Genomic DNA, 22,072 nt, shown 5'->3' with positions numbered 1-22,072 from the left:
GGCGCACGCCTTTAGTCCCAGCACTCGGGAAGCAGAGGCAGGGGGATCGCTGTGAGTTCGAGGCCAGCCTGATCTACAAAGTGAGTCCAGGACAGCCAGGGCTACACAGAGAGACCCTGTCTTGAAGAAACAAAGCAAAAAACCACCTTTCTTAATGGGGGTGTGGTTTGCTAGTAGTGCACTTTGCTACTAGGCTCAAAATACTTGCTTTCTTGTTTTCTGCCAAGGAAGAATTCATTTGAGGCTGGACATTTCTCATTCTGAAGGAGGGTCTTCAGCAGAAGAAATAGCCAAGAGTTTTGTTTTGTTTTGTTTTGTTTTGTTTTGAGACAGGGTTTCTCTGTGTAGCCTTGGCTGTCCTGGACTTAACTTTGTAGACCAGGCTGGCCTCGAACTCACAGCAATCCTCCTGCTTCTGCCTCCCGAGTGCTGGGATTAAAGGTGTGCGCCACCATGCCCAGCTAGGTTTTTAAATTTTTCCATAAGAAGTTGAACTACCAACGTGCCAGGCTTGATTTTCATTATTTATTGATAAGTGTGTTTGTGTGTGTGTGTGTGTGTGCATTTTTATGCAGGTGCCCATAGAGACCAGAAGAAGCATCATATCCCCTGGTATTAAGTAAGTAAGTAAGTAAGTAAGTGTGCTATTAATCACACACTTAGGAGGCTGAGGGACTTGAGAGTTCAGAGCCAGCTTGGATCACATTCATAGTGATTTCAGGTTTTAGATCAAGCCAGAATGAAACAATAAATAAATAAATGAGAAACGATAATAATAAAATCTCAGATTCTACCGTGATGCTCCCTATGACCATATTAAGGCATATTTTTGATCCTATTACATCTCATTTAGAATGTCTGGCTTGTTTGCTGTCTTCTAGTCTCTATGAAAAAAGCCAATTTAGGGCATGGATTTTTGCCTAATTTGTTCATTGCAGGGTCCTCAGCATCTGGATGAATACCTGGTTGCACTTAATATTTAAACAAATGAGATTTTGCTCCCAAAACACAGCAGCAGGTAACTAATACCTATCGAGGTCTCTGTAAGAGAGGAACCCCATCTCCAGATTGGTCTTCCTCTTAGGGATCTCCAAATACAACCCTACGGGGCCTGGAGAGATGGCGCAGGGGTGAAGAGCACTGACTGCTCTTCCAGAGGTCCTGAGTTCAGTTCCCAGCAACCACATGGTGGCTCACAACCACCTGTGTACTGTGGCCTGACGCCCTCTTCTGCATAATAAATAAATAATTTAAAAAAAAAAAAAAAGACTACAAATCCCGACGAGCCTTGCGGTGCCCTACCCTTTTTGTTTCCCACGGTGCCCTGCGCGGCGCTACCGCCTTCTGGAGCCTCGGAAGTTTGAATTGCCGACCCCGCCCATCAGGTGCCCGGCTTGTCGTTGGCTTGCTTCCGGAAACGGGAAGGCGGAGCTTCAGGCTGGGAGCCAATAGCACGGGCCGTCAATTGGCCAGCAGGTGGGACTGGCGTTTTCCTTAACCAATGGGAGGCCGCGGCTGCCGAAGGGGGCCCCGCCTGGAAGGAAGGGCAAGTGTAGCCGCTGGACAGCGCTCAGGCCCCAGAAGCAGTGGTACCCACACTTAGCCTGGACGTTCTCCTGCCGGGCCTCCCTCCTCGGCTTGTGAACCCCCCCCGCCCCGCCCCATCTGAGCTCTTCTCATCCAGGCGAAATTAGACCTGGACCCCAAATCATGTTCCCGGTAAAGGTAAAAGTGGAGAAATCAGGTGAGGACTTGGGGCCCAGGAGACCAGAACGTGGCTTCCTGTTCCCTTTCTTTTTTCTTTCCTTTTTTTTTTTTTTTTTTTTTTTTGGTGTTTCGAGACAGGGTCTCTCTGTGTAGCCTTGGCTGTCCTGGACTTGCTTTGTAGACCAGGCTGGCCCCGAACTCACAGCGATCCTCCTGCCTCTGCCAGGCGTGCGCCGCCGCGCTGGGCCGACTGGGGTTATGTGAAGAGGCACACTGTGGGCTACTACCCGTGAAGAGGAGGCACACTGTGCGCATCTCCCCTGCAGCCGGTCTGACAAGGCACGCGTAGCGTGGCCACCACGGGCTGTAGGTGGTTCCGGCCGTGTTGGGCTTTGGAACCCACCCACCCCCGACTCTTTTTTTTTTTTTATGGTTTTTCGAGACAGGGTCTCTCTGTGTAGCCCTGGCTGTCCTGCACTCACTCTGTAGACCAGGCTGGCCTCGAACTCACAGCGATCCACCTGCCTCTGCCTCCCAAGTGCTGTGATTAAAGGCGTGCGCCACCACGCCCGGCCACCCCCCCCCCCCGACTCTTTAAGAAGGGGTCTTTTTCCTTTTCTGCCTCAGTTTCCCCATTCTGACAGTGGCCATCAGTGAGCGAGTTAGCTAGCAGTCGTGGCGTGAGCCTCAAGTTCATGAAGGGCAGTGAGGAGGGGATACAGTGTCCCTGAAGAAGGTGATCGATAGCAGGATGAGCATCAAAGAGCCTCCTTATGGAGGTGGCTTCAAAGGTGGCAAACAAGCCACTGGGCAAAAAATGTCCTCGTTTCTGCCACAGGCAGAATTCTGCCTTTAAAAAAAAGGGGGGTGGGGTGGGGTGGGGGGGTGGCAAGCTCGGATGCAGGCAGAGTCGACGGCCAAACCCTGCCAAGACAGGGTAAGCAAGTCCTCCACAGTTCCTGCCTCACAGATATATTGGACCATAAAGCTGAAGATGGTGCCCCAACGTTATAGGGAGTTTTGGGTGACTGATCAGGTAGCCAACTGTCTCTGTCATCTTCTCACTTGAAAGCTACTAAACCTGCACTCCCGGTATACTCAGGTAATCAAGTTTATTCCTTCTCAAGTCTCTGACGGAGTTGAAGACCAGGTAGCTTAGTTATTTTGGTTTTTTTGTTTTGTTTTTTGTTTTTTTTAAGATTTATTTATTTATTGTTATGTATACACTGCCTGCATGTACACCCGCAAGCCAGAAGAGGGCGCCAGATCTCACTATAGATGGCTGTGAGCCATCATGTGGTTGCTGGGAATTGAACTCAGGACCTCTGGGAGAGCAGCCAGTGCCCTTAACCTCTGAGCCACCTCTCCAGCCCTAGGTAGCTTAGTTTTACGATGAAGCTTAGTTGTTTAGGGGATAAAGATGTTTTTAGGTCTAGAGAGATGTTTTAAGTTGATAATAACAAGATGTGATGGAGATCGATTTACATCCAGAATTTTAGATGCACCAAGTTAGGAAAGAAGTGTCTTCTTCAAGGCTGCCAAATACAAATAGCCAAAACACTAAGAAGGTAGCATTCATATATTTCCTGATTGTGTCACGGTTTATTCTTTCTGTAGGTAGTTTATTGTACATATGTGTAATAATATAAATGTATATGTTTTTTAAAGTTTTTTTTAAAAAGTGCTTGACAATAAATGCTGATGTAAGGTGTTAAATGGGATAAGTGTTACCTAAAGCAAGATAGGGGTTGAAGGTGCAATTCAGTGGTAGATTGTTTGACTAGCACGTGCTGGTCCCCAGGATTCTATCCTAGACCCTGGTGGGGTAGCCCCTAAGTAACTGGACCCCAGGATTTCAGGGAGGAAATGTCAGTGTGAGGGACAGAGAGCAAGCTAGGGTGGCTGGGGCAGTGAAGACATGGAGGCAAAGAAGCAGTAGAGGCAGACAGATCTGCAGGTCCAGGAAGGGACTTTTGACTTTTCCTTTGAGGGAAATGGGAGGTCTAGGAAGGTTTTTGAACAAGGAGTGAGTTGGTAAAAGTGCACCCCAAAATAAAAAACAAAAGCAAACCCTACACTCCCAACAGCAAAACTTTAGTAGATAACGGGGGTGGGGTGGGGTGCTTGTGTTGGGAAATGCCTTTAATCCCAGTACATGGAAGACAGAGACAGACAGGTCTCTGAATTTAAGGCCAGTTTGGTCTGTTTAGCAAATTCCAGGACAGCCTAAGAGTATTAAAAAAAAAAAAAAAAGAGCCAGGCGGTGGTGGCGCACGCCTGTAATCCCAGCACTCGGGAGGCAGAGGCAGGCGGATCGCTGTGAGTTCGAGGCCAGCCTGGTCTACAAAGCGAGTCCAGGACAGGCAAGGCTACACAGAGAGACCCTGTCTCGAAAAACCTAAATAAATAAATAAATAAATAAAGTGGAGGGAGCCACAGCTATGCAGCAGGTAGACAAGGGTAGTTTGGAAAGCCAGGCTGAGTACAGACCTCATTTTGGGGTCAGAATTGTGGGATCCTGAAGGGTTCTGTGCTGGGGAAGACAAAAGCCAGGCTGGTTGTCTGGGTGTTTTGGATACTTGTTTTGTTTACTGTCTGAGACATGGTCTCATGTAGCTGACGCTGGCCTCGAATTCTCCCTCTTCCTGCCACAGCCTCCAGAGTGTGGAAACAGCAGACATATGCCACTGTGCCCAGCTAGGCTTGGCCTTCTTTTCTGGAAGGTTCTTTTGTGCCCCTTGTGGACAGTGGGTCAGAAAAAGAGGCTGAGGCTAGGAGCTGAGTGGCGGGGGGAAGGGCAAGGTGGGGAGGGAATACATCCAGGGCATATCGTGGTGAGTCAGGAGCCTCTGGGCTGACGAGGCATCTTCATGGTGGGAATCCAGGAAAGCGGGGTAGCTTCAGAGACCTGGGGTAGGGCCCAGTGGGAAGACCCTAAGGGCTGTCCACAGAAGGTGTCCAGATCATAGATTCCTAAGTAGCTGTTGGGAGCAATGGCAGGAGCCACGCCCTCAGCTCCTGCCTAGGTCGGCCCAGGTCTTGTCTTGAGTTTGTCTGCCCACCAAGTGGCGGTAAAGCTTCCTTCAGGGTGCCTGGAGCAGACGGGCAGCCGTAGGATCACCTCCCACAGAGGCTACGGGATGTCCGCACGGAGCTAGCTGGTTCCTACCTTCTGCCCTCAGAGATGGAGATGGCCAAAGCCCGGAACCAGCTGGACGCCGTTCTTCAGTGTCTGCTCGAGAAGAGTCACATGGACAGGTTGGCATCTGGTCCAGCCTGGGGGAACTCTCAGGAGGGAGGGGCCTGTGTTGGCATCTGGTCCAGCCTGGGGAACCTCGCAGGAGGGAGGGGCCTGTGTTGGGTTCTGGTCCAACCTGGGGAACCATGGGGGAGGGAGGGGCCTGTGTTGGCATCTGGTCCAGCCTGGGGGACCTCGCAGGAGGGAGGGGCCTGTGTTGGCATCTGGTCCAGCCTGGGGAACCTCGCGGGAGGGAGGGGCCTGTGTTGGCATCTGGTCCAGCCTGGGGAACCTCGCAGGAGGGAGGGGCCTGTGTTGGGTTCTGGTCCAGCCTGGGGGACCTCGCGGGAGGGAGGGGCCTGTGTTGGCATCTGGTCCAGCCTGGGGGACCACGGGGGAGGGAGGGGCCTGTGTTGGCATCTGGTCCAGCCTGGGGAACCTCCCAGGAGGGAGGGGCCTGTGTTGGGTTCTGGTCCAGCCTAGGGGACCTGGAGGGAGGGAGGGGCCTGTGTTGGGTTCTGGTCCAGCCTGGGGGACCTGGAGGGAGGGGCCTGTGTTGGGATCTGGTCCAGCCTGGGGGACCTCGCGGGAGGGAGGGGCCTGTGTTGGGATCTGGTCCAGCCTGGGGGACCTCGCGGGAGGGAGGGGCCTGTGTTGGCATCTGGTCCAGCCTGGGGGACCACGGGGGAGGGAGGGGCCTGTGTTGGGTTCTGGTCCAGCCTGGGGGACCTCGCAGGAGGGAGGGGCCTGTGTTGGGATCTGGTCCAGCCTGGGGGACCTCACGGGAGGGAGGGGCCTGTGTTGGCATCTGGTCCAGCCTGGGGAACCTCGCAGGAGGGAGGGGCCTGTGTTGGGTTCTGGTCCAGCCTGGGGGACCTCAAAGGAGGGAGAGGACCTGCATTGGAACTGTCTCTGACTGTTGGGGGGATCTGGGTGGGAGCCCAGAGGCTGACGTCGTGAGAGATGTGCTCAGTGTCGTCACACTCTGGGCCTGTGCTACCCTAAGCCAATAAGCGCTTTTCTTGCTCCCAGGGAACGTTTGGATGAAGAACCTGGCAAAACCCCGTCAGACACACACAACAAGTAAGGGCTTTGCTGAGACTTAGACCTGAGGGTTTGGGTTAGGTAACTCCCCTCCCCTTAAGTCCTGACCATCTTACATGACCATGGACAGAGATACCCGCGGCTTATGTGGCTAATACCTTGCGGGTATTGGTGGGACACAAGGCCCAAGGGGTACCAGTAGTCCCCCAGACATTTTTGTTTGTTTTCAGTGCTAACGATTGAACTCCAGGGCTTTTGCTCATTGCTGACAAATGCTCTATCAATGAACTACATCACCCCTGCTTTGGAGTGTGCATGCCTGTGCGTGTGTGCATGCGTGTGCGGCATGTGTGTGTGCGTGTGTGTGAGCGCGTGCGCAGATGTTTATTAAAGGCTAAGCCTGTTGGCGCCCTGTCTTTCCCTGCAGAGACTGCTCCATCGCTGCCACTGGCAAAAGGTAAGGCGGCCAGGCCCAGCCCACTAAAGGTTCCCAGTCCTCAGATCCAGGCCTGACACTCACCTCCGCACAGGCCGTCCGCCCGCTTCCCCCACCAGCGGAGGAAGAAGAGGAGGGAGATGGAGGATGGGCTCGCCGAGGGGGGTCCTCAGAGGTCCAGTGAGTAGGCAGGGGACAGGGAAGGCAGGCGGGCATAGAGCCAGCGACCACACAGGGGCTCATTTGTGTCCCACCTTCTCACCCCAGACACCTACGTGATCAAGCTGTTTGACCGGAGTGTGGACCTGGCCCAGTTCAGCGAGAACACGCCGCTGTACCCCATCTGCCGCGCCTGGATGCGCAACAGCCCCTCCGTGCGAGAGCGGGAGCGCTCACCCAGCTCACCACTGCCCCCCCTGCCTGAGGATGAAGAGGTGGGACAGGTGTTGGGTCCTGACCCAGAGGCCAGAGAGCGCAGGGGGGGCTAGGCTCACGACCTCCCCTATTAGCAGTGGATAATCTCCCCAAGTGAATACGGAATCAAGTAGGTCACACAGCTCTGTGCCCTTCGGCGAGGAGTAGGGACAGAGGTCCCTAGGCTGGACAGAGGCGGCTTCCTAGGAAACAGGAATTCCAAGAAAGAAAGGGCTGAACAGGGCTGCAAACAGATGTGGCTACCAAGCGCGGGCCCTGTGGGCTGGGTGGAGGGTAGTGGGGGTTCGGAATCCATCTGGCCCGAAAGGGTAGATGACGGGATCCCTGGGGCAGACATATGACTTGACCCTCGGGACTTTCAAGATAAGAATAGACATGACACCCCCCGGACAATTCCTTAGGGCTGCCATTTTGGCTCCCACCCCACCCCTCCCCCGGCTGACAGATGAGATAGAATTCCCTGGGCTTGGCCAGGGTAGACAAGGTTCTCAGGCCGACAGGAGGACATGGCGCCTCTGCTGTGCTCCTCCAAGTACCGGTTTGCAGGTAGCCCCCTCATGTCTGTGTCCCTGGGAAAGGTGGGCGGGTGACATGTACTTTCAGCCCTCTGCTCTGACTCTCTCGGGCCTCATATGGCGCTTTGTCTCCCCAGGGTTCAGAGGTCATCAACAGCAAAAGCCGCGATGTGTACAAGCTGCCTCCACCCACAGCCCCCGGGCCACTTGGAGATGCCTGCAGATCCCGAATCCCATCCCCACTGGAGCCTGAGACGCTGGGTACCCCTGACGATGAAGTAAGTACACAGGGCCAGCCTGGGGCCTCAGGGCATCCGCGGGAGCCTAGGGCGTGGCCGCCTAGCGGGGCCTCTCTGTCCTTGCAGCCGTCCGAGCCGGAACCTTCTCCCTCCACACTCATCTATCGCAACATGCAGCGCTGGAAACGCATACGCCAGAGGTGAGTGTTCCCTGTCCCTCTTCCTCTCCGTGCTCCAGGTCCTCTGCGGCAGCGGCCAAATCCTCCCTCTCCCTCCCCAGGTGGAAGGAGGCGTCTCACCGGAACCAGCTTCGTTACTCAGAAAGTATGAAGATCCTGCGGGAAATGTATGACCGGCAGTGATGGTCCCAGGTCCCGCCCCAATAAACCTGCCCCGCCCGTGCACGCCCGTCCTTTCCGGCCCAGACAACTGATAAGTCTCTAGAGCTTTTATTGGGGACTGATCGTAGGCGGCCCGAGGTGGCAGGGAAACTGCTGGGAATGGAGCCAGGACAACGGTTCGCTGGCCTACCACATCTGGAGACACTGCTGTGTTTGTACAATTTGAGTTTGGTTTGGCGGCCCTGGTTGGTCAGGAATAGGTGTCCCAAGGATTGGACAAGAATTTAGGCGCCCGGAGTTTCACGTCGGGAAGTGGCCTGGGGTAGAGGAGTGTCAGGTTATAGGGACAGAGCCTAAGTGTGGTGGACCAGGCGTGGGTGTTCTGACGGGGAAAGCCGGTGCAGCGCGGGTCAGACAGGCCTGGAACGGTGTGTGTGTGTGTGTGCGTGTAAGGGTGTGCGTGTGTGTGTGTGCGTAAGGGTGTGTGTGTGTGTGGCGCTGACTACATTGCACCCTGGTGACACACTGTGGTGTTCTACACGTTAGAAGCGCAGTAGGAGGCGCTGAGAAATGATAGAAGCCCAGTGTGGGGTTAGTCTCGTGGGGGCCTAGGCGGAGGCGTGGCAGCCGTGTTTGTGTTATCCCTAGAAAGGTGTCGTGGCTGGGTGGGGCCTGGGGACCGTATCTAGGTTACCAAGGCCCGGGTAGGGGTTGGGGTGGGAAGGTCCCAGGGAGGACAACTGGATTTGGCGGGCAGGGTTGTCTTGACAGCGATGGGGACATCTGGCTGAGCGGCGGAGTCAGATCGGCTTTTTAAACGGGAGCCTAAAGCGGCTTCCCAGGTTCGGTCCTGCAGCGCCCGGGCCCCTACTTGGCAGCCGGCGGCGGCGGCGGCGGCGGAAGCGGGGCCTGGGCTGGCGCTGGTGTGGCCTGGATGGACAGGACACCCTCCGGGGACAGCGCGGAGGTCACGGCGGCGGGGTCCACGCCGGGAGGCAGGCGGTAGCGGCGGTGGAACTCCCGAGCGATGAACCCGTGTTCGTCCTGGGGGGGGAGGGATGCGGGGAGATGGGTTTGAGCACCCCACCCTCCTGCCCACCCCCGCTGCCCCCACTGACCTGCAGACCTACCGGACGCTCCTCATGCCGTGCGTGGACCTCCACGTGGTCGCCGACCACCTTGACGGAAATTTCTTCTGGCGAGAAGTGCTTCACGTCCAGCAGCACGGAAAACTGGCCAGGGTCCGCGGGCACCTGCGCAGTGGGGGGGGGGGCTCGGCTTCCGGCACCCAGCAGCCCCTGCCCTGCGTCACACGCGGTGACGTGTCTCCTCCTTCCCCTTGTAGACGCTGTCCACCATTCCCAGACTTCCACACTCATAGGGAACTCCCACCCCCCATGTCCTTGACTCCACAGCCATCCTGTCTCCACTGTGAGACCCCTAATTGTCCACCCTGCCATCAATCAACATGCCACCTCCCCTTCTCCAGAGTTCTCAGGGCATGGACCCCCGTGTCCTCTACCTCACCCCGCCCAAGACACCCCCCTTCATCAAATCACAGGATCAGTCTAGGAGACCCAGCATCACCAATACCCAACCTTAGGAACATTCCAGACCGTTAGGAATCACACTGTCCTTTCTCCTAGTGACCAGGTCACTTTCCCCCTTCAGTCATCAAGACTCCAGGGAGAGTGACCCAGTCCTTCCAACCCCCCACCCCACCCCCATCCCTCAGGGGAACCTTAACCAGGTCTCAGAACACCAAGCTCAGGGACTTCCGATGGCGCACTCACTCGGGCGACATTGTCCCCCTAAGCTCAGAGTCAACAGAGGTCCCCACATCGCCGCGCCAGAGCGAACCAGACCCCCTAGTTTTGTTAGTTGAGCTGTCTCCCCCCCCCCCCCCCCCGGCCTGGCACCTGGGCTGTGGGCAGCGCCACACTGGGGGCGCGCAGATAGTAGGGGGCGATCGCAGCAGGGCACAGGGAAGCCAGCTCAGCCTCAAGCAGCCCCTCGCCGAAACGCTGGTCAAAGAGACGCCCCGGCGCGGAGAAACCGGGTAAAGGTGCGGAAGCGCGGCGCAGCCATGAAGGCTGGACGGGCACGGGGATCTCCATCCTGCTGCCGCCACCCTGGGGTCCCCGCAGTGCCCGGGCGGGCGCACGCGGCCTCCGATTTATACCGCGCCCCTGTGCCGCCCCCGCGGGCTCCTCGGGGACACTGGGCTTGAGGCCAGACTCGGCCATTAGTATGCCTTATTTAGAAACCTCAATAATGACTTGGCCAGTTATTAAACGCCTGCTGGATGCCCGCAAAAGGGCACCAGGGAGCTGCCATTTAAGCCTTTTTCCATCTCTACAACGGGAAGCCAAGGTTTAGGAGGCCAGACGCACCCTAATAAATAGATGTGGCGAAATCACTGTGGCAGCTGGGACCCCCAGGTCCAGATAAGCCCACCCAAAAAAAGAGTGTTTGTCCTCTTAATCCATCTCCGCCAAGGCTGGCGGCTGAGGATGACGGCGCACCAGCAGCCTTAGCCAAAGGTTTCCTGGAGAATGCTGGCCCCACGCCAAGCTGTCAGGAGGACACAGAGCAGACCCTAACCCCAGAGTAGGTCGGGCCTAATTCTGTGCCTCTGACTCAGCCTCGGGTGCTCAGCGGCCAGGGGCGCGGGGAGGGGGCCGTGAGCGTGAACACTCACTCCAGGTTGGAACTGCGCGCCAGGGGCCCCCGAAATAGCTCGTTTTGATCCTACTACCCGGGCCGGGAGCCCAGGCCTGGCAAGGGGTGCTACCAGCTGCTGCTCAGCAGCAAGAGGAAAGTGGTTAAAGGTGACCATCGGGACCCGTGTGCCGGGCTCAACGGATAGGGGGGCGGCAGTCAGCGTAAAGGCAGAGCCGGGCGGTGGTTGGTGGCGCGCGCCTTTAGTCCCAGCACTTGGGGAGGCAGAGGCAGGAGGATCGCTGCGGAGTTCGAGGCCAGCCTTGGCTACCAAGCCAGTCCAGGACAAGCCAAGGCTAACACGGAGGAAACCCTGTCTCAAAATACAAACAAACAAACAAAAGCAAAGACAGACGTCTCCGGTTAGGCCGGCAACAGTAGTTAGGCTGGAGCGGAGCCTTATTCCGGCGGTCGGAAGTAAGGACTGAGCACTTGCCAAGACCCTCAGCTCACTGCCAAGCTTCAGCCCAGCCCCCGACCCTTTCTATTGGCCCACAGCCTTGCCAATTACTGCCGAACGCGCCCCCCAAACGCGCGTCCTCAGCAGCCGCCGCCGATCACTTTTATTTTCTAGTCAACCATTGGCCGAGCTCCTGCTCCGCACGCCGGGGAAGGGCGGGGCCGGCAGCGTTGCTAAGCGAGGAGGGTAGGCGCGGGCTCGTCCCGCCAAGGAGATCTCAGCTGGCACGAACACTGCGCTCAATGCCGGAGGGGCTGCAGGTGAGGTTGGTCCCTCTCGCAGAGACCACAGGAAGCCTGGGGGAAAGCAACGCGGGTTTACTGGGGAACCCCACTCTGTCCCAGTCGCACAAGAACTACAACTCCCAAGATCCCACGCGGCTTGGGCGCTCCAACATCTTGGGTCTTTTGTTCCCTCTGGGTGGGCCTAAGGGAGTCTAAAAGAAACGCGGAAATTGAGTTCGTTAGTCTCCGAATGGCCCCCAGACCTCCAGGGCGTTGTCTTTGAACTTTCTCACTTACGAGGAGGCCGGTGAATCATGGGAATTGTAGTCAACCCACTCCTTCCTCATTGGGTGTCGCGCCGCCACCTCCCTCTCCCCTTAACAGGCTTAACCGGAAACGGTTTAGTCGTGGCTCTTTGTTATTTTCGGGTTTGTTATTGTTGTTGTTTTGGTTTTGGTTTTTCGAGACAGGGTCTCTCTGTGTAGCCCTGTCTTGTCCTAGACTCACTTTGTAGACCAGGCTGGACTCGAACTCACAGCGATCCGCCTGCCTCAGCCTCCCGAGTGCTGGGGTTTGAGGCGTGCGCCGCCATGCCCAGCTTTCGTTCTTTTTTCATTTAAATTTTTTAAAATTACTTGTTTTTGTTGACATTTTTTTTTCCGATTCTTAGAGACAGGATTTTACTGTGTAGCCCCGACAGTGTTGGAACTCACTTCGTAAACCAGGCTGGCCTTGAACTCCGAACCTTTGCCTCCTGAGGTCTGGGATTTAAACGCGTGCCTGGCTAAATTACTTGTTTTCCAGTCGTGATCGTAACTGAAGCTCCATGAAACGGCCTTCATCTTCATGGATGATGTTTAGAGATGGAAATTAATGACTTTGACCGTAACACATTGCATACACATGCTGACATATCATACTGTATCTCATAAACGTGTTAAAAAAATAAATAAAAATAAAACCAGTTAAGAAGATAATAAAACATACAACAGACCGTATTTTACCTGGATGGACTGGGGAAAGGGCTCCGGGACTGGGAGCAGTAGCAGGTCTTCCAGAGGCCCCGGTTCGATTCTCAGCACCCACGTGGCTGCTGTCACTCGTGTGTAACGCCAGGGCGTTGGCTACTGTCTTCTGCTTTTCCAGGGCTTTGCACACACATGCTGCGCGCTCACACGCAGGCATAACACCCACACACACAAAATAAGAGTAAATAAATTTTTTTTATTTGTATTTATTTGTTTGTTTTTCGAGACAGGGTCTCTCTGTGTAGCCCTGGCTGTCCTGGACTCGCTCTGTAGACCAGGCTGGCCTCGAACTCACAGCGATCCACCTGCCTCTGCCTCCCCGAGTGCTGGGATTAAAGGCGTGCGCCGCCACTGCCCCGCTTATTCTTTTATTTATTTATTTATTTATTTATTTATTTATTTATTTATTTTAATTGCCTGGGTGGTGTGGAGGCAGTGTTGAGCCTGTTTCCTGTCCTCATCTTTTACCCTTTTGGGACAGAGGCCTCTTTGATGTCCACCTCCGCGTGCTGCAGGGCCGCTGACCTTACGAGCTTATCTCACCTCAGTGCAGACTCACGCAGCCATGTCTGCCTTTACATGGGGTTCTATGGATTCAGGTCCCCGATGTCTGTGCTCACAACAAAAGTTCCTCCTAGGCTGGATCCAGAGTTGAGAATTACCAGCTCCCCAGTTCCTGGGTTCCTCTAAGTCTCTTTCAAGAGCTCATGGGAATCCTGCCTCTACTGACACTGTCTTGACTACGAAGTGATGGCTCATGGGAATTGTGGTCCGTGTCCTTGCCTGCCACCATGTAGTTGCTGGGAATTGAACTCAGGACCTTTGGAAGAACAGACAGTGCTCTTAACCTCTGAGCCGTCTCTCCAGCCCCTCTGCCTCTTTCATAGCCTGCCAGTCTTCACTAACCAAGACAGCCCCGTTGGAAACGTTACCCAGGGTGGACAACCCTACTGGCCATCAAGAAGCCAGAACTGGAGCCACAAGGTGAGAAAACTCCAGGTAAACATCTGTGCCTCCGACTAGTAGTGGTGAGTGGCCCCTGGAGGGAAGGATGTGATGAGAACGGGATGAGAGATCAAGAGAACCCCCGCACCCCCCAAAAAAAAGCCGGGCGGTGGTGGCGCACGCCTTTAATCCCAGCACTCGGGAGGCAGAGGCAGGAGGATTGCTGTGAGTTCCAGGCCAGCCTGGTCTACAAAGCGAGTCCAGGACAGCCAAGGCTACACAGAGAGACCCTGTCTCGAAAAACCAAAAAAAAAAAAAAAAAAAAGAGAGAGAGAGAGAGAGAGAGAGAAACCCAAATCCCACTGCTGGTGGCCTTCCCACTTCTACCCCGGATCCCCAATACAGTCCACTTAGGTTGTGAACGGAACCTCCCAGTGGTAACAGTGTGAAATGTCCCCTGCATGTGTGTTCTCACACACTCACACACACACACTCCGCGGGATCGCCCTTCTGAGCTGACCTGTTCTCCCTGTGTCTGGGTCTCAAAGGCCGCAAGCTCCCATGGCCACAGCGGCCAGTTCCCCTGAGCTGTCTGAGGAGTCCTGGCCGTCCAGCTCGGGGACCCCCTCCCCACCCAGTACCACTGAAGGACAAAGCACCTCTCCACCACTCACCCTGACTGACAACGCAGACTCGGTGGTAGCCAAGTGAGTACCAGAGGTCCTTGGCGGGGAGAGGGGAGGGAGGAAGAAGGCATCCCATAATAACCACCAGAGATGGCGCACCGTGCATGTGTCTTATTGAGGGCCGTGGAGCCTGGGTTCAGCTCTCTATTGCTTTGGCCTCGGTTTCCTTGAATTGGGAGTACTAATCACACACATGCACTGGGCTGCTTTGAATTCTCAGCTGCTTCCTATAATGATCCGTAAGAACACTCATTGCGGCCAGGCGTGGTGGGCGCACGCCTGTGATCCCAGCAGGCAGATCGCTGTGAGTTCGAGTCTAGCCCGGTCTATAAAGTTAAGTCCAGGACAGCCACGGCTACACAGAGAAACCCTGTCTCGAACAAAACAAAAACAAAACAAACAAAACAACAACAACAACAAAAGCACCCATTGCCAGGTGTTGATGGTGCAGCAGAGACAGACGGATTCCTGAGTTTAAGAACAGCCAGGGCTACACAGAGAAACCTTGTCTCAAAAAAAGCACAAACACAAACAAACAGAAAGAACACTGATCATAGAGTAAGTGTGAAAGATAAGAGGTTCAAATTCTGTTGGCTGTGGTGGCGCACGCCTGTAATCCCAGCATGCAGGAGGCAGAGGCAGGTGGATCGCTGTGAGTTCGAGGCCAGCCTGGTCTACAAAGTGAGTCCAGGACAGCCAAGGCCACACAGAGAAACCCTGTCTCGAAAAACAAAAACAAAACAAAACAAAACAGCCAACTGCTTGCTTTGGTAGATATGAGGAAAGCAGTTATTTTATTTAATTTTTTTCTTCTCAAGACAGAGTCTCTCTGTGTGGCCCTGGCTGCCCTAGAACTCACTCTGTAGACCAGGCTGGCCTTGAACTCAGAGCTCTGCCTGCCTCCCCAACCCCACTCCCTAAGGGCTGGGATTAAAGGCGTGCGCCACCACTGCCCACCGGATCAAAGCAGCTCTTTTTATCTGGGCCACTGAGCATAACTCTCCATGGTGCTCAGGGGAAAGGTGGCTGTGCCCACTGCTGTTTTGAGGATGACTATTTTTTTTTAAAAAGATTTATTTATTTATTATGTATATAGTGCTCTGCTTGCATGTACACCTCCAGGACAGAAGAGGGCATCAGCTCTCATTGTAGATGGTTGTGAGCCACCATGTTGTTGCTGGGAATTGAACTCAGGACCTCTGGAAGAGCAGTCAGTGCTCTTAACCGCTGAGCCATCTCTCCAGCCCATGAGGACAACTATTATTTCTCCATGGCTCCCTCCCTCACTTCTGCCGCTCACCCCCTGATGCTCACAGGTACATAAACAGGTTCCGCCAAGCTCAGCCCACAAGCCGAGAGGAACGCCAGCCTGCAGGCCCGACCCCAGCTGACTTTTGGTGGCTACAGCCCAAGTCGTCAGACTACAGCAGTTATCCCGCCACACCAGGTGCCTGAAATCTTTCCGCTCAGGGCCCTGGCCGCTGCTCTTCCTGGTCCCTGTGACTCACCCGAAGTTTCCCCAGCAGGGCCTGGTGAACTTAAGGGGAGAGCTACAAGTCCACCTCCCGATGGGACGGCCAGTTCATCCCCGGCTTTGGCTCCTCTTCAGAAAGCAAAGCAGGTGACACTGTCATCTCCTCTCTGTCCCGTGTGCCTGAACTGACAGTACCAGCCCTGGGACAGGATTAGAGACAATGACCAAACAAAGAAAGGGCAATGCTGCTCCCTTGGGAGAGCCCTGAACTTGACCCCAAGGACCACATAAAGCAGGGGTGGGGGACCCAGAGCTGTCATCTCAGCGCTAGGGAGACGAAGACGGGAGGCTCAGAAGGTTAAGGTCACCTGAGTTTGAGGCCGCTCGAGGTATATGCTATCCTGTCTCAAGAAAGTGGTAACAGATTAAAATTTAAGAAAAGGATTGGCTAGTTAAGGGCAATTCTGAGCTCTTAAAAAAAAAAAAAAGCAGGTGCGCATGTGTCTTCAATATGTTCATGTTCCTATGACCAGAACACTTGATAGAGACTGGGAAAGAGAGGTGTGTTGTTTGCTCAGTTTCGGGGGTGTCAGTGTAGTATAGCAGGAGTGTGCGGCTTGTCGGCCTGTCTGTCTGTCTGTCTTAGCGGACCAGGAAGCAGAAAGTGCAGGCTAGAACCAAGGGCGGTCATACCTTCGAAAGCCTAGTGGCCCGCCAGGTCCCATCTCCTAAAGAATCCATAGCTTTCAAAATAGTGCCATACCCTGAGGGCTGAGCATTCAGAACATGAGCCAGCTCCATCTTTTCAGACATTGTCTGTCTGTCTGTCTGTCTGTCTGTGGGGGGGGCGGTTTGGTCAGAGGACAACTTTCAGGAGTTGAACCTCTTCCTTCCCTTCTGTGGATGTTCTAGGGACCAGACTCAGGTCACAGATCTGTACAGAGAACCCTTCCCCCAGGAAGCCATCAGTACTGGGGTGGCCGAGGTAGCAGGGTGGAAGGTTCAAGGCCAGCCTGGGTTCCAAAGTAAGAGCCTGTCCCAGAAGACAAAGCAGCAAAGAGAGCCTCTCTGCCCCAAGGTAGAGAGAAGCAGACTGTGAGCCCGCCCCCCCAGCCGCAGGAAAGCACCAGGTGGGGTATGGGCCCCCCCAGCCCTTCTGCAGAGAGCCTCTTCCACAGCAGCCTTTGGTGTAGACCAGCTTCTGGCCCCTCTCTCACCGTGTAGACTCTGAGCTCGTGGAACTCGTCTCTGCTGGACTTGGAGACCCTGAGCCTACAGAGCAGAGCGGCCAGGCTGCTCAAACGCAGGTGACGCCCTTCCCCATACTCTGCCCTCACTAGCCGCACCCCTAACGCCAACCCGTCCTCACCGCCCGCCTCACTGGTGTGTTCTCTCCGCAGCAAGGCCTCCCTCTCCTCCTCCCTCAGCCCCAGCGATGCCAGCGGCTCCTCCTTCCTCATCAGCTCCGACAGCCTCTCTCCCTGCTCGGCGACCTTCCATCCAGACTCCAACAAGGATCCTAGTCTGAGAGAACCTGCGTCAGGAGGTGAGAATTGATGGTGTAGCCAGATTCAAATCCCATCTTGTGTACTTACTGGCTGTGTGACTTTGGCCTGCCTGGGCCTTGTTTCTCTAAGAACCAAGAATAATAATTGGATCTCTCGAGCCAGGTGTGGTGGCGCACGCCTTTAATCCCAGCACTCGGGAGGCAGAGACGGGCAGATCATTGTGAGTTCGAGGCCAGCCTGGTCTACAAAGCAAGTCTAGGACAGCCAAGGATAGACAGAGAAACCCTGTCTCAAAAAACCAAAAAAAAAAAAAAAATAATAATAATAATAATAATAGGATCCCTCACTCACAGGGACTGTAAGAATGAAATGAGTCCGTGGAGCCGGGCAGTGGTGGCGCACGCCTTTAATCCCAGCACTCGGGAGGCAGAGGCAGGCGGGTCGCTGTGAGTTCGAGGCCAGCCTGGTCTACAAAGTGAGTCCAGGACAACCAAGACTACACAGAGAGACCCTGTCTCAACCCCTCTCCCCAAAACCTCAAAACAACAAACAAACAAACAAGTAAACAAAAAACCACACACACACACACACACACACACACACACACACACACACACATACACACACACAAACCGAAAAAGGAGTTGGGTGGTATCCGGGCGACCTGTCTGTGCAACCCTCCGGCGCAGTGGAAGAGCGGCCTTCAGGCATCACCCGGTGCCCTCTCCTCAGCCCTTTCCCTCTCTACTCCCTCCACAGCAGCCCAGGTGCTTTCCCAGGCCGCCATCCCAGCTCCCCGCCTGGCCTCCTCTCAGGCAACCCTTCAGCCCGAGGAAGACATCTTGTACCAGTGGCGCCAGCGGCGAAAGCTTGAGCAGGCGCGAGGAGGAGGAGGAGGAGGAGGAGGAGGAGGAGGAGGAGGAGGAGGAGACGGAACCTGGGTGTCACCTCTGACCCCAGCCCTCTCCACTCAGGTGAGTTGGAGAGAGAGAGAGAGAGAGAGAGAGAGAGAGAGAGAGAGAGAGAGAGAGAGAGACAGCCTGACCGTGATAAAGTGACCAGGGGACCTTTCACCTCTCCCTTCCCGCCTCAGACACCTCTTTCTGTCCCCAGACGCCTCCTGTTGCTGCTGTGACTCTTGGTTCCCAGGGGACCCAGCCTGCTGCTGCTGCTGCTGCTGCTGCTGCTGCTCCCGCTCTCCCATGGGGCGGTGTGGCCCAGCCTCTTCCCCCACAGGCCTTCTATGTGGACAGGCCTTCTCCTCTTTCGGGGCTCTCTCCACACATCTGGGCCCCCAGCCCCCACGGGCTTCTCTGGCCCCCACAGGCCAACCCCTGGGTACCTGTCGGGATGGTTCCGGCCCCAGTGCTAGCCTCCACCCTTGCTCCCCTGGCCTCCTTCCCGGCCCCACCTCCCTCTACTCCAGCCGCCCCAGTCCCCACCCCTGCACCCCAAGTCTCCATCCCAGTGCCCCCAGCCTGCACCCCCGCTTCCCCAGCCTCCTCCACCTCCCAGGGGCCAACCACCCCTGAGCCGAGCAGCTCTGTCCAGCCCCAGGCGCCGAGCCCCAAGCCACGGAGGGCCGGCGCCTCCTCGTGCCCGGTGACTGCCGGGCCGGACACTGCAGCTCCCGAGGCCGCGGGTTCGCAGCTCAGGGGCGCCCTGGGCCGGGTAGTGACAGCTCGGCTGTTCCCCGACATCCCGGAGGACTCGCCTCCTCCTCCTCGCCTCGGGAGCCAGCCGCCTTCCAAGGCCACCATCCCTCCAGCCAAAGTTCCTCCCCGCCAATCCGAGCCCCAGCGAGGGTCCAGGACAGACTCCCGCAGAGCCATGGCGGCATCCTCCACCTGTAAAAGTAAAGTCATCCCCCGAGCCGAAACTGGGGGATCACGGCCGGCTGCAGCTCCAAAGGCATCCGCGCTGTCTCCGGAGGTCCGAGCGCCGGAATCGAAGACTTGCACGCCTCAGAGGGGAGCTGGGGACGCGCCCGCCGCGGCCACGCCCACCTCGGGCCACGCCCCCTCGGAGAACCTGCTCGCCCAGGCTGCCAGACTCCTGCAGGCTGCGGAAGGTGAGGTGGGGGGACCTTCCTGGGCACCCCGGTAATCGTGATGGCGGCCCCTAAACCCTGTGTCCGCCCTCCTGGAGCTCAGCCTTTCACTCTCCAGACTCTGACGGCAGCGAGTTTCAGGAAGACCCTGTGTTGCGGGTGCTGAGAGCTCAGAGGGCAGAGCTGCGCCAGCAGAAAAGGTGACTGTTCTCCATCACCAGGATCTAAGATACTGGCGCACCCTCCCCCCCAGTCCTGTGACACCCCTACTGGGTGCCAGCCTCTTCCAAGCCCTTTTCCTAAAGCCCATCCGCAGCCCCAGATTCTCCTTTTCTTTTTTAAAAAAGATTATTTGTTTATTTTCTGGTTTTTTGAGACAGGGTTTCTCTGTGTAGCCTTGGCTGTCCTGGACTCGCTTTGTAGACCAGGCTGGCCTCGAACTCACAGCCATCCTCCTGCCTCTGCCGCCTGAGTGCTGGGATTAAAGTCGTGTGCCACCACGCCGGGCTCTTTTAAGACTTATTATTTATATAGTATTCTGCCTGCATATACGCCTCCAGGCCAAAAGAGGGCATCTGATCTCCTTGTAGATGGTCATGAGCCACCATGTGGTTGCTGGGAATTGAACTCAGGACCTTTGGAAGAGCAGCCAGTGCTCTTAACCTCAGAGCCATTACTCCAACTTCTACCTTTCCGACTTTTCTCCAGGAAAGTGGATGCCCAATTATCCCTCCTCTTGGACCACATTGAAGACCCAGGACCTTCGTCTCCTCCAGCCAGGTCACCTCCCAGCTCTCCGAGGCGTCTGAGGAGGGAAGGAGCCTCTCTTGAGGCCAGGAGACTTTGAATTGTAAAAATCCTGTTCTTCCTGGGCTGGAGAGATGGCTCAGGGACAAAGCACTTGCAAGTGTGAAGACCTGAGTTTATTTTTTATTTTTTTGTTATTGTTTGTTTGTTTGTTTTTTCGAGACAGGGTTTCTCTGTGCAGCCTTGACTTTCCTGGACTCGCTTTATAGACCAGGCTGGCCTCGAGCTCACAGAGATCTACCTGCCTCTTCCTCCCCAGTGCTGGTATTAAAGGCGTGCGCCACCACTGCCCGGCTTAAGACCCGAGTTCAGATCCCCAGAGCCCACACAAAGGTAACTGACCAGCCAGCTGGCCATGGAGACTGGGTCTCAGACAAGGACCAACAGCTGAAGTCCTGAGCTCCAAACACAAGCTGAGGGGCACATACACACCCTAAAATTAAAGTTGTGCCCAGTTAATGGTTTTCCAGTTTACTGTTAATCTCTAAGCAATGGATTGCTGTAGCAAGGCTGATTGTGCTAATATGGAAATGTAACCCTTCCCTGTCTCCCCTGACTAGTGAAACAAAATTTCTGTGTGTGGGTGTGTGTGTAAGACTGTGTGTGACTATGTGCGTGTGTGTGTGTGACTATGTGTATACGGGTAACTGTGTGTCTCTGTGTGTCTGTGTGTGCATGCATGTGCATGTGAGACTATGTGTGTGTGTGTGTGTGACTGTGTGCGGTGTGCGCGTGTGTCTGTGTGCACATGCGTGCGCATGGATCTACGTAAGATGGGGACCTTCATCGGGTAACTCAGAAGTGGATTTTTCTGTCTCAGATGGAGGCAAAGGCACCATCTCTGGTCCTAAGAAACATCAGTGTTGGACGACAGCACATCTCCCGTGTGTACTAGCATCTCTCCCGCTCTGGTCGCCATCTTTGTCCACAGGTGCTCAAAGACCTGGTGTTTCCACAAGTTTCCCTCTTCACTTTGTGCAGCTGCGTTTTCCCTTCCCTCTGTCTTTCTGACTGCCCTCCCTCCCCACGTAGTCACCTGGCATATCATGACTGTCCTCCCCGCTGCCCTCCCCTCAGTCTAGGCTACCCCCTTCCTCCCCGCTGCCCTCCCCTCAGTCTAGGCTACCCCCTTCCTCCCCGCTGCCCTCCCCTCAGTCTAGGCTACCCCCTTCCTCCCCGCTGCCCTCCCCTCAGTCTAGGCTACCCCCTTCCTCCCCGCTGCCCTCCCCTCAGTCTAGGCTACCCCCTTCCTCTCCCAGCTCCTCCCCTCAGTCTAGGCTACCCCCTTCCTCTCCCAGCTCCTCCCCTCAGCCTAGGCTACCCCCTTCCTCTCCCAGCTCCTCCCCTCAGTCTAGGCTACCCCCTTCCTCTCCCAGCTCCTCCCATCAGTCTAGGCTACCCCCTTCCTCTCCCAGCTCCTCCCCTCAGCCTAGGCTACCCCCTTCCTCTCCCAGCTCCTTCCCTCAGTCTAGGCTACCCCCTTCCTCTCCCAGCTCCTCCCCTCAGCCTAGGCTACCCCCTACTGCCCTCCCCTCAGTCTAGGCTACCCCCTTCCTCTCCCAGCTCCTCCCCTCAGTCTAGGCTACCCCCTTCCTCTCCCAGCTCCTCCCCTCAGTCTAGGCTACCCCCTTCCTCTCCCAGCTCCTCCCATCAGTCTAGGCTACCCCCTTCCTCTCCCAGCTCCTCCCCTCAGTCTAGGCTACCCCCTTCCTCTCCCAGCTCCTCCCCTCAGCCTAGGCTACCCCCTTCCTCTCCCAGCTCCTCCCCTCAGCCTAGGCTACCCCCTTCTTCTCCCAGCTCCTCCCCTCAGTCTAGGCTACCCCCTTCCTCTCCCAGCTCCTCCCATCAGTCTAGGCTACCCCCTTCTTCTCCCAGCTCCTCCCATCAGTCTAGGCTACCCCCTTCCTCTCCCAGCTCCTCCCATCAGCCTAGGCTACCCCATTCCTCTCCCAGCTCCTCCCATCAGCCTAGGCTACCCCCTTCCTCTCCCAGCTCCTCCCATCAGTCTAGGCTACCCCCTTCCTCTCCCAGCTCCTCCCATCAGCCTAGGCTACCCCCTTCCTCTCCCAGCTCCTCCCCTCAGCCTAGGCTACCCCCTTCCTCTCCCAGCTCCTCCCCTCAGTCTAGGCTACCCCCTTCCTCTCCCAGCTCCTCCCATCAGTCTAGGCTACCCCCTTCCTCTCCCAGCTCCTCCCCTCAGTCTAGGCTACCCCC

The 22,072-nt window shown here is 55.9% G+C and overlaps 3 protein-coding genes across 7 annotated transcripts; 2 read left to right on the top strand and 1 right to left on the bottom strand.

Moving 5' to 3' along the window:
- Positions 1 to 1,511: 1,511 nt before the first annotated feature.
- LIN37 (lin-37 DREAM MuvB core complex component) lies at positions 1,512 to 8,043 on the top strand (the record flags this gene model as incomplete). 2 transcript variants are annotated; one of them, XM_084771276.1, is made up of 9 exons in its annotated part: positions 1,517 to 1,744; positions 4,890 to 4,965; positions 5,978 to 6,028; positions 6,417 to 6,446; positions 6,520 to 6,605; positions 6,693 to 6,859; positions 7,513 to 7,653; positions 7,741 to 7,814; positions 7,895 to 8,043. In XM_084771276.1, the coding sequence occupies exons 1-9, from the start codon at positions 1,711 to 1,713 to the stop codon at positions 7,974 to 7,976; spliced, it is 741 nt and encodes a 246-aa protein (XP_084627402.1). In that variant the 5' UTR covers positions 1,517 to 1,710. The 2 variants fall into 2 exon arrangements, with proteins under 2 accessions (XP_084627401.1, XP_084627402.1); XM_084771275.1 differs by lacking the exon at positions 7,895 to 8,043 and having other exon boundaries at positions 1,512 to 1,744; positions 7,513 to 7,818.
- A 503-nt stretch (positions 8,044 to 8,546) lies between these two features.
- On the bottom strand, positions 8,547 to 10,216 carry HSPB6 (heat shock protein family B (small) member 6). The gene is made up of 3 exons (XM_084771279.1): positions 9,875 to 10,216; positions 9,086 to 9,208; positions 8,547 to 8,999 (listed from the first exon to the last, which is right to left on the bottom strand). The coding sequence occupies exons 1-3, from the start codon at positions 10,199 to 10,201 to the stop codon at positions 8,823 to 8,825; spliced, it is 627 nt and encodes a 208-aa protein (XP_084627405.1). The 5' UTR covers positions 10,202 to 10,216; the 3' UTR covers positions 8,547 to 8,822.
- Positions 10,217 to 10,813: 597 nt separating this feature from the next.
- Positions 10,814 to 20,322, top strand: PROSER3 (proline and serine rich 3). Of its 4 annotated transcripts, none has more exons than XM_084771199.1 (11): positions 10,814 to 11,396; positions 13,276 to 13,372; positions 13,882 to 14,040; positions 15,336 to 15,466; positions 15,546 to 15,640; positions 16,718 to 16,800; positions 16,894 to 17,039; positions 17,761 to 17,975; positions 18,115 to 19,072; positions 19,170 to 19,251; positions 19,760 to 20,322. In XM_084771199.1, the coding sequence occupies exons 3-11, from the start codon at positions 13,895 to 13,897 to the stop codon at positions 19,896 to 19,898; spliced, it is 1,995 nt and encodes a 664-aa protein (XP_084627325.1). In that variant the 5' UTR covers positions 10,814 to 11,396; positions 13,276 to 13,372; positions 13,882 to 13,894; the 3' UTR covers positions 19,899 to 20,322. The 4 variants fall into 4 exon arrangements, with proteins under 4 accessions (XP_084627325.1, XP_084627322.1, XP_084627324.1 ...); XM_084771196.1 differs by having other exon boundaries at positions 15,543 to 15,640; XM_084771198.1 differs by having other exon boundaries at positions 13,276 to 13,387; positions 15,543 to 15,640.
- Positions 20,323 to 22,072: the final 1,750 nt, after the last annotated feature.

This window comes from Acomys minous (assembly GCF_964271855.1).
Source record: "Acomys minous genome assembly, chromosome: 20".
NCBI classification, from domain to species: domain Eukaryota; kingdom Metazoa; phylum Chordata; class Mammalia; order Rodentia; family Muridae; genus Acomys; species Acomys minous.
Note: the sequence above shows the minus strand (reverse complement) of the source record. Positions and strands in the feature narration are given on the sequence as shown.

Coding starts and splice junctions, on each gene's coding strand:
- HSPB6 (XM_084771279.1), bottom strand. CDS start 10,201: ATGGCCGAGTCTGGCCTCAAGCCCAGTGTCCCCGAGGAGCCCGCGGGG. Junction 9,209..9,874: donor TGGCGCTGCCCACAGCCCAG/GTGCCAGGCCGG, acceptor CCCACTGCGCAG/GTGCCCGCGGACCCTGGCCA. Junction 9,000..9,085: donor CACGGCATGAGGAGCGTCCG/GTAGGTCTGCAG, acceptor CTCCCCCCCCAG/GACGAACACGGGTTCATCGC.
- PROSER3 (XM_084771196.1), top strand. CDS start 13,895: ATGGCCACAGCGGCCAGTTCCCCTGAGCTGTCTGAGGAGTCCTGGCCG. Junction 16,801..16,893: donor GCCAGGCTGCTCAAACGCAG/GTGACGCCCTTC, acceptor TTCTCTCCGCAG/CAAGGCCTCCCTCTCCTCCT. Junction 19,073..19,169: donor ACTCCTGCAGGCTGCGGAAG/GTGAGGTGGGGG, acceptor TTCACTCTCCAG/ACTCTGACGGCAGCGAGTTT.